At 37.9% G+C, this 12821-nt stretch overlaps 1 protein-coding gene across 1 annotated transcript; it reads left to right on the plus strand.

The window, feature by feature from the left end:
* Nucleotides 1–402: 402 nt before the first annotated feature.
* LOC308616587 (transcription initiation factor TFIID subunit 12-like) lies at nucleotides 403–1319 on the plus strand. The gene has a single exon (XM_081232900.1). It carries the CDS (start codon nucleotides 655–657, stop codon nucleotides 1138–1140), a length of 486 nt encoding a protein of 161 aa, XP_081089026.1. The 5' UTR covers nucleotides 403–654; the 3' UTR covers nucleotides 1141–1319.
* Nucleotides 1320–12821: the final 11502 nt, after the last annotated feature.

Genomic DNA, 12821 nt, shown 5'->3' on the forward strand with positions numbered 1-12821 from the left:
AGAAAGTCTAAAAATACTATAGACTATTTGTTCAAAAGGTAACAAAGATGGAAGGGGCCCTGCTTTTGCCTAAAGGGAAAAAAGGAATATAAAATCTTAATGTTTTCATTTTTGAACTCGAAACCAAAGTCAGACCTTGGAATACTCTTTATTTATCTTTTTTACTAGGCAATGTGAAGACGTGGTAACACAAATTCAAATGGCACAACAGGAAATATATTGAAAAGTTATTCTCCCTTCCAACCCTGCCCACCAGCACTCCAGTTCCCCTTCCCTGAGGCTATCTCTGATGGCAGTTTCTTGTGGATCCTTCCAGAGATGACATTCTCTGCATATCAAAGTGTGTGTGTGTGTGTGTTGATGTATTTATGCATAGGCACCTTTACAGAGCTCTGACTTCCTTCTTTTAACATGAATAGTTGCTTCCTATTCACACTCTCCTGCTCCTTGCTTTTCTTCACTTAAAAAGATGTCTTACTCGGGGAGGGCCGAGCAGTCGGACTGGCTGCTGAGATGAGCGCTTCACTGGGGCAGTCTCTGCATATCATGGGGAGATAGATGCTGCTGCCTTTGATTGGGCTTGGTCCTCATAGCTCCAAAAAGAAACAAGATCTCGATAAGCTTTATGAGCTGAAGTCCAAAGCGCATTAGATTATGAACCAGTTTGGCCCCTCAGTCCCAGTCAACCTGTCCAGTTTCTCATCAATAAAACCGGAACCAGCTAGCACCCCTCCACAAGGCTCCATGGCCAATAGCACTACAGTGGTAAAGATCCCAGGCGCTACTGGGACGGGAGAGTGTCTCAGCCCTGAAAACAATCAGGTATTGACCAAGAAGAAATTACAAGACTTAGTAAGAGAAGTGGATCCTAATGAGCAACTGGATGAAGATGTAGAGGAGATGCTGCTGCAGATTGCTGATGATTTTATCGAGAGCGTGGTGACAGCAGCCTACCAGCTTGCTCGGCACCGCAAGTCCAGCGCCCTGGAGGTGAAAGATGTCCAGCTGCATCTAGAATGCCAGTGGAACATGTGGATCCCAGGGTTTGGCTCTGAAGAAATCCGACCCTACAAAAAGGCTTGTACCACAGAAGCTCACAAACAGAGAATGGCATTGATCCAGAAAACAACCAAGAAATAACACACGGAAAGGTCAGGGAATGGACAACAATGTATTTGGAAATACTTGAGCTGAGACCTCAGCTATCTCATCCTTGGATTTTTTTTTTTAATGCTTTACAGAGAAGCATATATTTTTTATTAACAGTGCAGCAATATCTATAATGACTGACAGGATCTGCCAAAAGAATAAAGCCTCCTACCCCAGAAAAAAAAAAAAGATGTTTTAGAGACAATTTCATATTAGGACGTAGAGACCAGTCTTCTTCATTTTAATATCTCTATAGAAGTGCACGGAGGTATGTATCATAATTTACTTAACCAGCTTCCTACTGGTGGGAACTTAGGCTCTTTTGATTCACTTGCTCCTACAATGTTGGAATGAATATTCTACATATACCTTATGATGTAAAATATTTTTGAATCTTAAACTGACATGTTGTAAATTGCTTCTCACATCTCTCCTCTTCAGTGGTTGCAAGTTTCTCCCAGGCTCAGCAGAAAACTTTAGCAGACTTAATTGTATTTTATTTTTAAAATATTAACTACATGTCAGAGTACAGTGCTGATTTCTGGACGTGGGATTTCTCTCTGGTTTAGTTTAGCTGTTACCAACCCAGCCAGGGAAGACAAAAGTTTTATCTGTGTTTCCACATGGCCACTAGATCAGTCATTGAGCGAATGTGACCCTTTCTGCTACAGTGGTAAGGTCACAAAAGTCACCTTAACAACCTGAGGAAATCAATTCCAACAATATCTAGGAACCACCTCTGACTCAGGGCTTTCTGGATGCATAGAATTTCTGCCTCTGCATTGATAAGATCATACCGATGTATGTACCAGAACTCAGGGTTCCCTAGGGCTCTAGTTTTCAACTCTGAATAAATAGAAACTGGAACTCATATGAAATGAGATTGAAGGCTCTGGGAATATTGGAGGTTGTACTTTTATTTCTTAAATAGCAAACACGTTTTGGGGATGGATACATAGGGATCTAGCTACATAGGGATGGTGAGGTAATCCTTCCATCTGTCAGGTGCAGGGCCATGCAAAGATACCAAGGTTGTCTTTAAAAGCTGGAAGCTTCCTACCTGAGGGCATAATTGCTAGAGAAGATTTGTTGTTTGATTGATAAAGGAAAAGGAAAGATATTGGGGAGGGGATCAGGCAATACTGAGGTAGTGAAAAGAGTACACGTTAAGAGTTAGAAGACTTGTACTTTAGTTCAAGCCCTGCATGACTTTAGTTAGGACCCAAGTCAGAAAATCAAGTCAAACTTAAGTAAAAAAGGAAAAGTATTTGTTCTGCAGGACTGTCTTGATGCAGGGATTGGAGAAGCATCAGTGCACCTAGTCTCTCTTCAAGCTTTTGTCTGCTCTGTGTTGACTTTATTCTCACACTCCAAATGGTGACACATTGGCTGCCAACAGCTCCTGTCCTGAATCTTCCCAGGCTCAAGACTCGCAGATAGAAAATCTCCTCTTCCCTTAAGAGTTCAAGTAAAAGTTCTGTAAGGGCAAGGATCTAAAGTCAGAGTGCTCTTACCAAATAAACTGGGAAATAAGTACTTGGTGCCCCCAGATTCAAAATGTCTGCAACAAGCTCTCACTAGGCATCTGGCTTTGGCTCACCTAATTTCTTATTGTCTGACTTTTCCTGTTTGTAAAATATGGTTAAACTTGATAATCTTTGTGATCTCTTCCAGTTCTAAATGAATTTTCTTTCTTGCATCCTTTGTTTTTTCCACATTAATTAAGCATTTAGCCTAAACAGGTATTTTCCCAGTTGCTATCTTGACTGTTGGTATTTTAGTAGGTATAGGAAACAGATATGTATCTAAAAATAAGAATAAAATATATGTAATCTAATAGAGGTAAGTATGAATAGCAACTGGAACACAGGAGGGGGAGCAATTAATTCACTTGAGATCGTAACATCTGAATCTAGTCTGAAGCTTGACCAGACTTTGACAAATCTGTGGTGCGAACATTAACAGGTAGGACACATGCAGTAAAAGTATGAAGCTGGAATTACTTACAAGGAGAAAAGTACAGTAGCAAATTCACCCACACTTATATACTGACTTACTATGCCTTCTGGTAGTACCCAAAGAGGGTGAGGACAATATAGAGGCAGATCAGAAGGCATTAACCAGATAGTTAAAGAGTGGACAAGCATGATTTCTGAGCAAGTATTGATATCATGGACTTGAATTAGGAAATAAATGCTGAAGAATAATTAAATAATTTAAACAAGAGATTGGCAAGGAACAAAACAAATCTAACTTAAGAAAGCCAGATTAAACCATACCACCACCATTACCACCGGAAAACAGCATAGTGACTTGTGGCATATAACCCAATGAAGTTAGAAATCAGTTAACGATGGAGATTTGATTTTTCCCCTGAAATCTTGAAACATAGGAGTCTCCCTTGTGATGGATTGTGTGTTCATACATGAAGTCAGAGGAATGAATTAGAAGACCTCTTAAAGCCTTAAGGTCCTCACATTCTAATATTTTGCTTTGCCTCAATGGTTGTTCTATGCAGTGACTTTACCCCAAATGAAAAACTGCTGCAGCCTAATAGTTGATGCTTATTAGAGACAAATGTGCTGGTCCATGGGGACTATTTTAAAGACTGTAAAGGGAATGCCATTCTCTGAATTTGAAGGGGGGAAATAGCAACCAAAATTATCAGAAAAAAAATTGTATTCTCCTCAAGCATATTCTTCTTGAGAACAACAAAAGACCTCACAGAGATGATCACTATAAAGACAGGAACTGTTGGAACAGGAGAGGGGTAATCAGGGATGAAAGATTGAGTTTTCCTACTCTACCTTACCTTCTAATCCAGTTCTTTTCTAAAACAAATTCTTAAGAAACTAAATGTATTCACTTTTCTAGGGAGAGTTAATTATAGTCTCATTTAGAAATAAGAGAGTACCTTACTTCACCCTTTAAAGTTCCTTCCAGGACTATTGTGATTCTACTAAAATGCTTAAGGCATTAAATACAGTCAGAAAACTAAATATGCATTCTTGGTTCTAGCACAAAAAGGAAAAAAAAATGTTTCAAAGACAAGAAAAAAGAGAAAAAAAGAAAGTTTTTCCCATTCAATGTTTACTTTCATGGGAATGCAAATATTTAGCATTGTGATTTTCACACTGAAGATGAATGTCAGTTACTGCAAAGATGCGAATTAATTCTTGAAATAAAGTCTAATATGCAAAATAGAATTTCAAACATATATTAGGAAGAACATGCTGTGCAGGGCATTGTGGAGAATATGAAAGACATAGTCACCACCTCAGGGGGCTTCTAGACTAATGGGAGATAAGATTGTCAACTGAAAAGAAAACACGCAACCTGAAAGCTGAGGATTATGTTTTTATTTTTTTATTGGAGTATAATTGCTTTGCAATGTTGTGTTAGTTTCTGCTGTACAATGAAGTGAATCAGCTATACGTATACATATATCCCCTCCCTCTTAGACCTCCCCCCACCCCATCTCAGCCATCTAGATCTTCACAGAGCACTGAGCTGAGCTCCCTGTGCTATACAGCAGGTTCCCACTAGCTATTTATTTTACATATGGTAGTGTATATACGTCAAACCTAGTCTCCCAATTCATCCCACCCTCCCCTTCCCCCCCATGTCCACATGTCCGTTCTCTACATCTGCCTTTCTATTTCTGCCCTACAGATAGGTTCATCTGTACCATTTTTCCAGATTCCACATGTATGTGTTAATATACGATATTTGTTTTTCTCGTTCTGACTTACTTCACTCTGTATGACAGACTCTAGGTCCATCCACATCTCTACAAATGACCCAGTTTCATTTCTTTTTATGGCTGAGTAATATTCCATTCAGTATATGTACTACATCTTCTTTATCCATTCATCTGTCGATGGACATTTAGGTTGTTTCCATGACCTGGCTATTGTAAATAGTGCTACAGTGAACATTGGGGTACATGTGTCCTTTTGAATTATGGTTTTCTCAGGGTATTTGCCCACTAGTGGGGTTGCTGGGTCATACGGTAGTTCTATTTTTAGTTTTTTAAGGAACCTCCGTACTGTTCTCCACAGTGGCTGTATCGATTTACATTCCCACCAACAGTGCAATAAGGTTCCCTTTTCTCCACACCCTCTCCAGCATTTGTTGTTTGTAGATTTTCTGATGATGCCCATTCTAACTGGTGTGAGGTGGTACCTCACTGTACTTTTGATTTGCATTTCTCTAATAATTAGAGAGCATCTTTTCATGTTTTATTTGGCAGACAAAACTGAGGACTTAAGCCCAGGACATAGCGTCTCAGATAGCTCTGAGAGACTGCTCAGAAGAGGTAAGGGAGGAGCCAGGAGAAATAGGAGTTTTTGCAACAAAGACCAGGTAGTTGGAACTTCAAAAGATTACTGTTAATTATATACTCCAATAAAGATGTTAAAAAAAATAAAGAAAAAAAGTAAAGAAAACCAGATGTCTCAGGTTAAGGAATTTAACACTTTTCTATGTATGGGAAGATGCAAGAGTCTGGGCTCACTGAAGTCATTCCTTTGATATGCACCTGAGCTATCTGGGGCCAGTATTCTGTGCTCTCTCATCCTGAGTCTTCTCAGGATGCACTGTCATTAGGGGTGGCTGCAGCAGCTGACTGCTAGATGATGGGCATCCTGTTTCTATCCTGAGTTCCTTTAGGGCTCACTGTCAGGGGTGGGTGTAATGTGATGGCTTGATGGTGGCAACATCCTTTGTTTACTGATATGGCAGGCAACATTCTTTTCATTGATAAGACTTTGATATAGGCTTAATATGCTAAGAGGTATCCAAAGAAAGAGAAATCTGTCAAGGAAAACTCTAAAGATGAAGTGATGTTTGATATGGACCCTGAAACAAGTATAGATTTTCTAGCAAGAAAAGAACGGGAGGGTTTCAAGATGGAAGAAACAGCATGAGCAAAGGGACAGAGATAGGGGAGCACGAGGGGCAACAGGTATAACAGTTTAACTGGAAAAAATAAGTTCTACATGGGGTAGGCATGCCTTACCATGGACTTCACTAGTAGTGAGTGAGGTAGAGCAAAAAGCTATGTAGAAATTTCTGGTATATCTTTGGGAAAGAAGGAGGCTGACCCCTTGGGGAGCATGGACAGACCTTTGTGCTGAGCCCTTCCTGCTAGACCATTATGCTGTATTTCATTAGAAAGGAAATGGGGCTGGAAGCACACTGAGGAGATAAGGGGGGGGATAGAGAATGCTTCCTGGGACAGTCTGGGTTCTTATGTTTGAGGCCCCTTCTGATAATTGTTTAAATTTGGCCTTTTAAATCATTTTCTTCCCCCAGAACAAACTTCTAGTCATACTCCCAATATTAGCTCCCATTTCTCTCCTCTATGGTAGAACGGTGTCCTTTGTTTAGTATAAGTTTTGCCAGGTGCTTTGACATGTGATCATTGATTCTCAAATCAACCTTACAAATTAAATATTACTATCTCTATTTGATAGCCAAGCAGACTGGAGCTCACAGAATTTGAGCAACTATCTCCAAATAATATGGGTATTAAGGGTCAGAGTCAGGACTCAAATTTGCCAGCTATGTGAGTGAGCCATCTTTGAAGTGGGCACTACAGACCCAGTCAAACCTTCAGATGAATAGAGCCCTTGCTGACATTGACTGAAACCCCATGAGAGACCCCAAATAAGAAGCAAAGTTCTTACCAGATTCTTGACAAAAAGCAACAGTAAGAGATAATAAAATCACTCTTATTGTGTAAAGCCACGTGATCTGTCCTAAGGATATCAGTCAGGCCCCTTTCCTCAACCACCCATCCTTGCCCAGTGGACTCACACAGTGTCCATATTGTTAGGGTTAGAGGTTATCCTTAGACTCAGCAATATGGGTTTCCACTCACCAAGGTTGATTGGGCTTCAGCCACTGCTGAGTGGCTGTCAACAGCAGACCAACACTGAGCCCCTGTTAGGACACTGTTCTCCAGGAGAGCCAGTCAGCTGGTTGTACAGGACTATTTATATCATGGAAAGGGCAGTACATTGTTCTCATTGGAATAGATACTTACTCTGGATACTGAGTTGCTTTCCCTGCCAGAACTACCATTGATAGCTTTAAGGCCTGTCTCATTCGTGGTCGTGGTGCATTAGTTTTCGATGTTGCATAACAAATTACCACAAACTTCATGAACTAAAACAACACACTTATTATCTCAGTTTCAATGGGTCAAGATTGTAGGCGTTGCTTATGTTGGTTCTCTGCCATCTCAACAAGGCTGGAAAGTATTGTCAGGATGTATTCTCATCTGGAGGCTCAGTTAGGGAAGAATCTGCTTCCAAACGTATTTGGCTTATTGTTGGCTGTCATCTGGAGAATGATTTCAGGTCCTAGAGGTCATATGAGGTTCCTTACTTTGTGACCCAGTCTATGGGCAGTTCAACATTTGGCTACTTACTTTTCAAGGCCAGTAGAAGAATCTCTCCCCCCACCCAGTCTGTTAAGATGAATATCATAAAATGAAAGATGATCCTGAGAGTAACATCCCATCACTTTCATCATATCTTGCAAAGGTAACATATTTATAGGTTCTGGGGATTAGGATGTGGACATACATGGGCAGCTATTATTCTGTCTACCACAGATGGCTCTAGGGCATAGAAGCCTTTAATGCTGCTAAACATCTTACCGTAAAGAGAATGGGCACCACAACAAAGATTATCTAACACAAATGTCAATATTGTGGAGATTGAGAAGCCCTCAGGTGGTGATTTTATATACAGCATTATTAAGGCTTTGCTAAATAATTCACTGATAATGATGATTCCCTAAAATTCTCCAAGTCTTACTACTGTTGTAGGAAAAGAAAAGAACTAAGAGTCATCAGACTTGTTTTCAGGTCCAAAATTGGCCACATATTAAATATTCAGAGTGTGGAAAATCTACCCCTGAATCCCAGTTTACTCATTTATAAAATGGGAACAGTAATAAACTAGCTCATATAGTCGTTCTAAGGCTTAAGAGAATTTGTATACATAAGACATCTTTGTAAAGAGGCATACAGAGCCAAAATATATTTTTATTATTAAGAAAACTGGAATTCTATTTTGATAAAATTATATTAGGATAACACAGTGTAGGACTTATAACAGGTCAAAATATTTACAACCAGATTCTATGGATTTCTTTAACTGGCTTATTACAGTTTAACACAGAAGTGAATACAATTTTGAAAAACAAATTAGTCGCCAATTTTTTTGAATTAGAAGAAAAATACTAAATATATATATATATGTGTGTATATATAACATAGTTACATGTATATAATATAGTTAAAAATTTGTGATAGTTATTAAAATGGATGGCTTCTACAAGTTTTTAAATCCTTATTTCTTTTCACTTGGTAATATTATATAGTTTTGATCAGAATGAAAATGCATTATGATGGAGGAAAAATAAATATTATTTTTCATTAGGAGAAATTGAACATATTAAGCTAGCAAAACAAAAAGGGCAGCATAAATTCTAAGACAGTGGTAAAGCAGAGCAATTAAGGAAGGTGAGACTTCAGACTGCAAAATATATGCATCTGTGACCCCAGATGGAGTTTGGTTAAATGTACTTAGGGAGGCACGAGGACTGCACTCTGCAGGCCTAGCTCCTGGCTGCTTTCACTGCAGGCCCCTTCCCAATGTAACTGATTCTAAAATAACAGCAAGACTCAGGGAAACAAAATAGATATTAATAAAGAGAAAATCAACTTGTCCTATAGGAGCTTCATCTTGGAGAAGGTGGTTTGGAGAAAAGTTTAGGAACGTTTGTGCAGCTTAAAGGGATCTGATACAAAAGAGAAGACCTTTAGGTTTTGTTTTACATAAGGCTGTTCTCAGCCCACATGCTTAGGAACTTCTGTGTACCTGTAAACCTCACTGTATCTCCCACTGACTTGATTGTCTCTTGATGGAAGCAACCTAGCCTAAGTAACACAAGCATCATGTTTCTGGAACTCTGATGCTCCATGGAGAGTGCCTGTGAGAATTTTCCACTCTGTGCTACAGTAAAGGTGCTTGGGCTTTACCAAACATACATACCTCAGGCCACCACTGCAAATTCTAAAATCATTAGAAGGCAAGTATATCTCAAATGCCACTCTTTGGGAAATGAGGCAACATGCTAGATAGATGCCTTCCCCTCCTCCAGATAATGGTAAGGGCATAGTGACAAAATTAACTGTTTGATGCAAGATTTTTCTCAATTCAGTTTGTTCACAAGTGACCAACATCTTTCTCCACCCATCTTCTTTATTCAGATAATCTTGTATCTCTGTATGGTCTGGTAAACTAAGTGCTGTTTTGAGCACATAATCTTGCCTGGAATATGCAAGGTGGTATGTAATTGCACCCAGGCACTGAGAATGCCTCTGACTGAGACTGAGCAGAATGAAAAGTAGGGAGGAAGCTCTTAGGACTTTTTGAGCTTTTAACTTTCAAGAGCAAGAAAATTTCATTTTGAAGTTCAATTCCTTTGGACTTGAATGTTTTGGGACTTATATTTGCCAGGGTATTTAATCTCTGATCTTTTCTCTCTGGGAATTTGATAATAGGCAGGGGTTTATATTCAATTTTGGTGCATCTCTATGTTGGCACTTTATTATTGGAGCATCTTCATGTTGTCACTTAATTTCATTGCAGGATTTATGATGTGCTGTTTTAGGTAATGTTGCTGGATGTAACTTGAGAACCACAATAGAGAAGAGAATGAGTTTTATTTTCATTCTTGAGTACAGAGTGGAATTGATTTAATTAATGCTCCTTTCTGATCAATTTCAGAATATGCCAGAGCCAAGTCTAAACTGTCTACAAGGTGTCCTAGGATAATACACAAAAGAGCAGTGGTGGTGGTCATCTTAGGAGAGTGGTCTTGTGAAGGTGGGAGCAGGTCTCTGCCCTGATAGCTTGCTCTTCTCTCCTGAAAGCAAAAGTCCCAGCCCCAGCTGGCCACAGGCTTAATGATTAAACTCAATGATTAAGAGAAGAAAAAACTAGAGAATGTTGGCAGCAAACACTTCTTCCTTGAGGAGGAGACCCAAATTGTATTATTCGTATTCTTTCTCCTTTGCTCATTCCACCTCATGGTAGGGAAGGAAGAGTTCTTTATATATTTTAGTAACAAGTCCTTTATCTTATACATGATTTGTGTATGTTTTCTCTCAGTCTGTGGTTTGTCTTTCCATTCTCTTAACAGTGCCTGTCATAGCAAAATTTTTAACTTTGATGAAGTCTAATTAAAAAATTTTTCTCCCTTTATGGGTCTTGCTTTTAGTATAATGTCTATGGGCTCTTAACCAACTCTAGGTCATAAATATATTTCCTGTTTTCTTCTAAAAGTTTTATAATTTTATGTTTATATTTAGATCTGTAATCTATTTTGAATTAGTTTTTGTATAAAATGAGATACTCAGGTCAAAGTTCACAATCTTTCATGCACATTGATATACAATTGCTCCAATACGATTTATTGAAAACACTATAATTAATCATTAAATTTTTTGTATCTTTGTGAAAAATCAAATTGCCATATTTGTGTGGAAATATTTCTGGACTTTCTCTTCCTTTCCATTGATTTGTGTGCTATTCCTTTATCAATACTACACTGTCTTTGGTAAGTGTTAAATTCCCTTCCTCCCACTGTTTTCTTTTTCAAAATTGTTTTAGCTATTCCATTTTCTTTGCCCTTTCATATAACTTTTAGAATCAGTTTGTTCATATCTATAAAACATTATTCTAAGATTTTTATTGGTATTCCATTAAATCTATAGATGAATTTGGGGATTTTTTTACCTCTTTATTATGTTGAATCTTCTCATCCATGATTATGGTATGTCTCTTTATTTATGTAGGTTGTCTTTTACTTCTTTTATCAGCATTTTAAATATTTCAATATAGAGCTCCTATACATGTTTTGTTAGGTTTATAGTAATAATATTTAATTTTTATTACAACTATACATAGTGTTGCTTTTCATTTCTTTCCAGTTGTACATCTAGTATATATGATTGATTTTTGTGTGCTGACCTTTTATCTTATGATTTTTTTAAGAGTTTCTTATGGATTCTTTGGGCTTTTCTACACAGCTTGTAGTCCTTGAGTAGGGACATTTTTATTTCTTCCATTCTTCTTTGTATCCCTCTTATTTCATTTTCATTTAAGCAGAGTTTTTGACAGGCTCATGAGGCTTGTATTATAAAATTGGACTTCAGGGCCTTCCAAGATGGTGAGACCTTGGTCAACTCCATAGGTTAGAACTCTGAACATTTATACCTTGAGGGTAAAATTAAGTTGTAAACAGCCCTGTCCTCTCAGGGATGGAGACTTGTTTTGAATCCTTCTATTCTTTGAAAGAATTAATTTTTTTTCTTTTTTGACTTGCTAGTGCCACTAGCATTGTGCCACGGGAAAAATTAATTTCTTCATGAAAAATATAACCCTAAGCCTCAAATTGTCTCTACTATTTTTGTATATATAGTGGGTGACATTCTACAGAAAATACCCTAACATAAAAGAGGAGAAGAAAATGTGGCCAAAACCCAAGAGTAAAAACATAGTATAACCTAGGTGGTGCATAGAATCATAAGTGATACAAATAATAGAAAAATCAGATACAGATTTTAAAATAACTCTGTTCAACATGTTAAAGGAAATAAGTAAAGTGTGGTAATTTTGAAAGAGGGCTGGAGACATAAAAGGCAACAAATTACAAAACTTCTGTAACTGAAAAAATATAACATCTAAATTTAGGAATTTAAGAGATGAGTTAAAAATATTCAGAGTTGAATGGGCAATGATGAATTGGAAGGCATTTCAGAAGGAAGTGTCCAGAATGAAGCATGCAGAGGCAGAAAGAGGGAAAATACAGAAAATATTATGAAAGAAATTCTAATATAGGTTTATACTTCTAAGGTTCCAGGGAGAGAAGAGAATGGAGGCAGGAAAAATAGGAAAGAAAAAACTGTTAGGAATTTTCTATAAAAGATGAAAGACACCAAGCCACAGATTCAAGATGCTATGAACAATAAATAGGACATGTCATAGCATAGTAAAACTGCTAAATCTGACGAAAAAGTAAAAGCCTTAAAGCAGCCAGAAAAAAAAAAGTTTATCTAAAAAGATGTAACAATTGGAATTTCAGCTGACTTCAACAGAAAGAATGGAGACAAGGGAATTCCCTGGTGGTCCAGTGGTTAAGATGCTGCACTTCCAAAGCAGGGGACATAGGTTTGATCCCTGGTTGGGGAGCTAGGATCCCACGTGCTGCGCAACAAAAAAAAAAAAAAAAAAAAGAAAACCAGAAAAAAAAAGAGAAATATCTTCAAAGGGTTAAAATAGTTCAAAACATAGAATTCAAACCCAATACATCTTTTTAAAAAATGCAGAGTTAAAGACATTTATGTTCAAACAAAAGCAGAGTGTTTATTAACACTGAATAAACCAATAAAAGGAGGGTTTGTGTTCAGGGTGTGTGGAACTTGGAACTCATTAACTTTGGTCCTTCTTTTAAAAGAAGGAATTCAAATTTTGTATACAAAGTTAGGTTTAAAAGTAAATATTTATTAGAATTAAAAAATAACAAGAAGGGGCTTCCCTGATGGCGCAGTGGTTGAGAGTCCGCCTGCCGATGCAGGGGACACGGGTTCG

The sequence above is a fragment of the Mesoplodon bidens genome, assembly GCF_964165515.1.
Source record: "Mesoplodon bidens genome assembly, chromosome: 4".
Lineage (NCBI taxonomy): Eukaryota > Metazoa > Chordata > Mammalia > Artiodactyla > Ziphiidae > Mesoplodon > Mesoplodon bidens.

Coding starts and splice junctions, on each gene's coding strand:
- LOC308616587 (XM_081232900.1), top strand. CDS start 655: ATGAACCAGTTTGGCCCCTCAGTCCCAGTCAACCTGTCCAGTTTCTCA.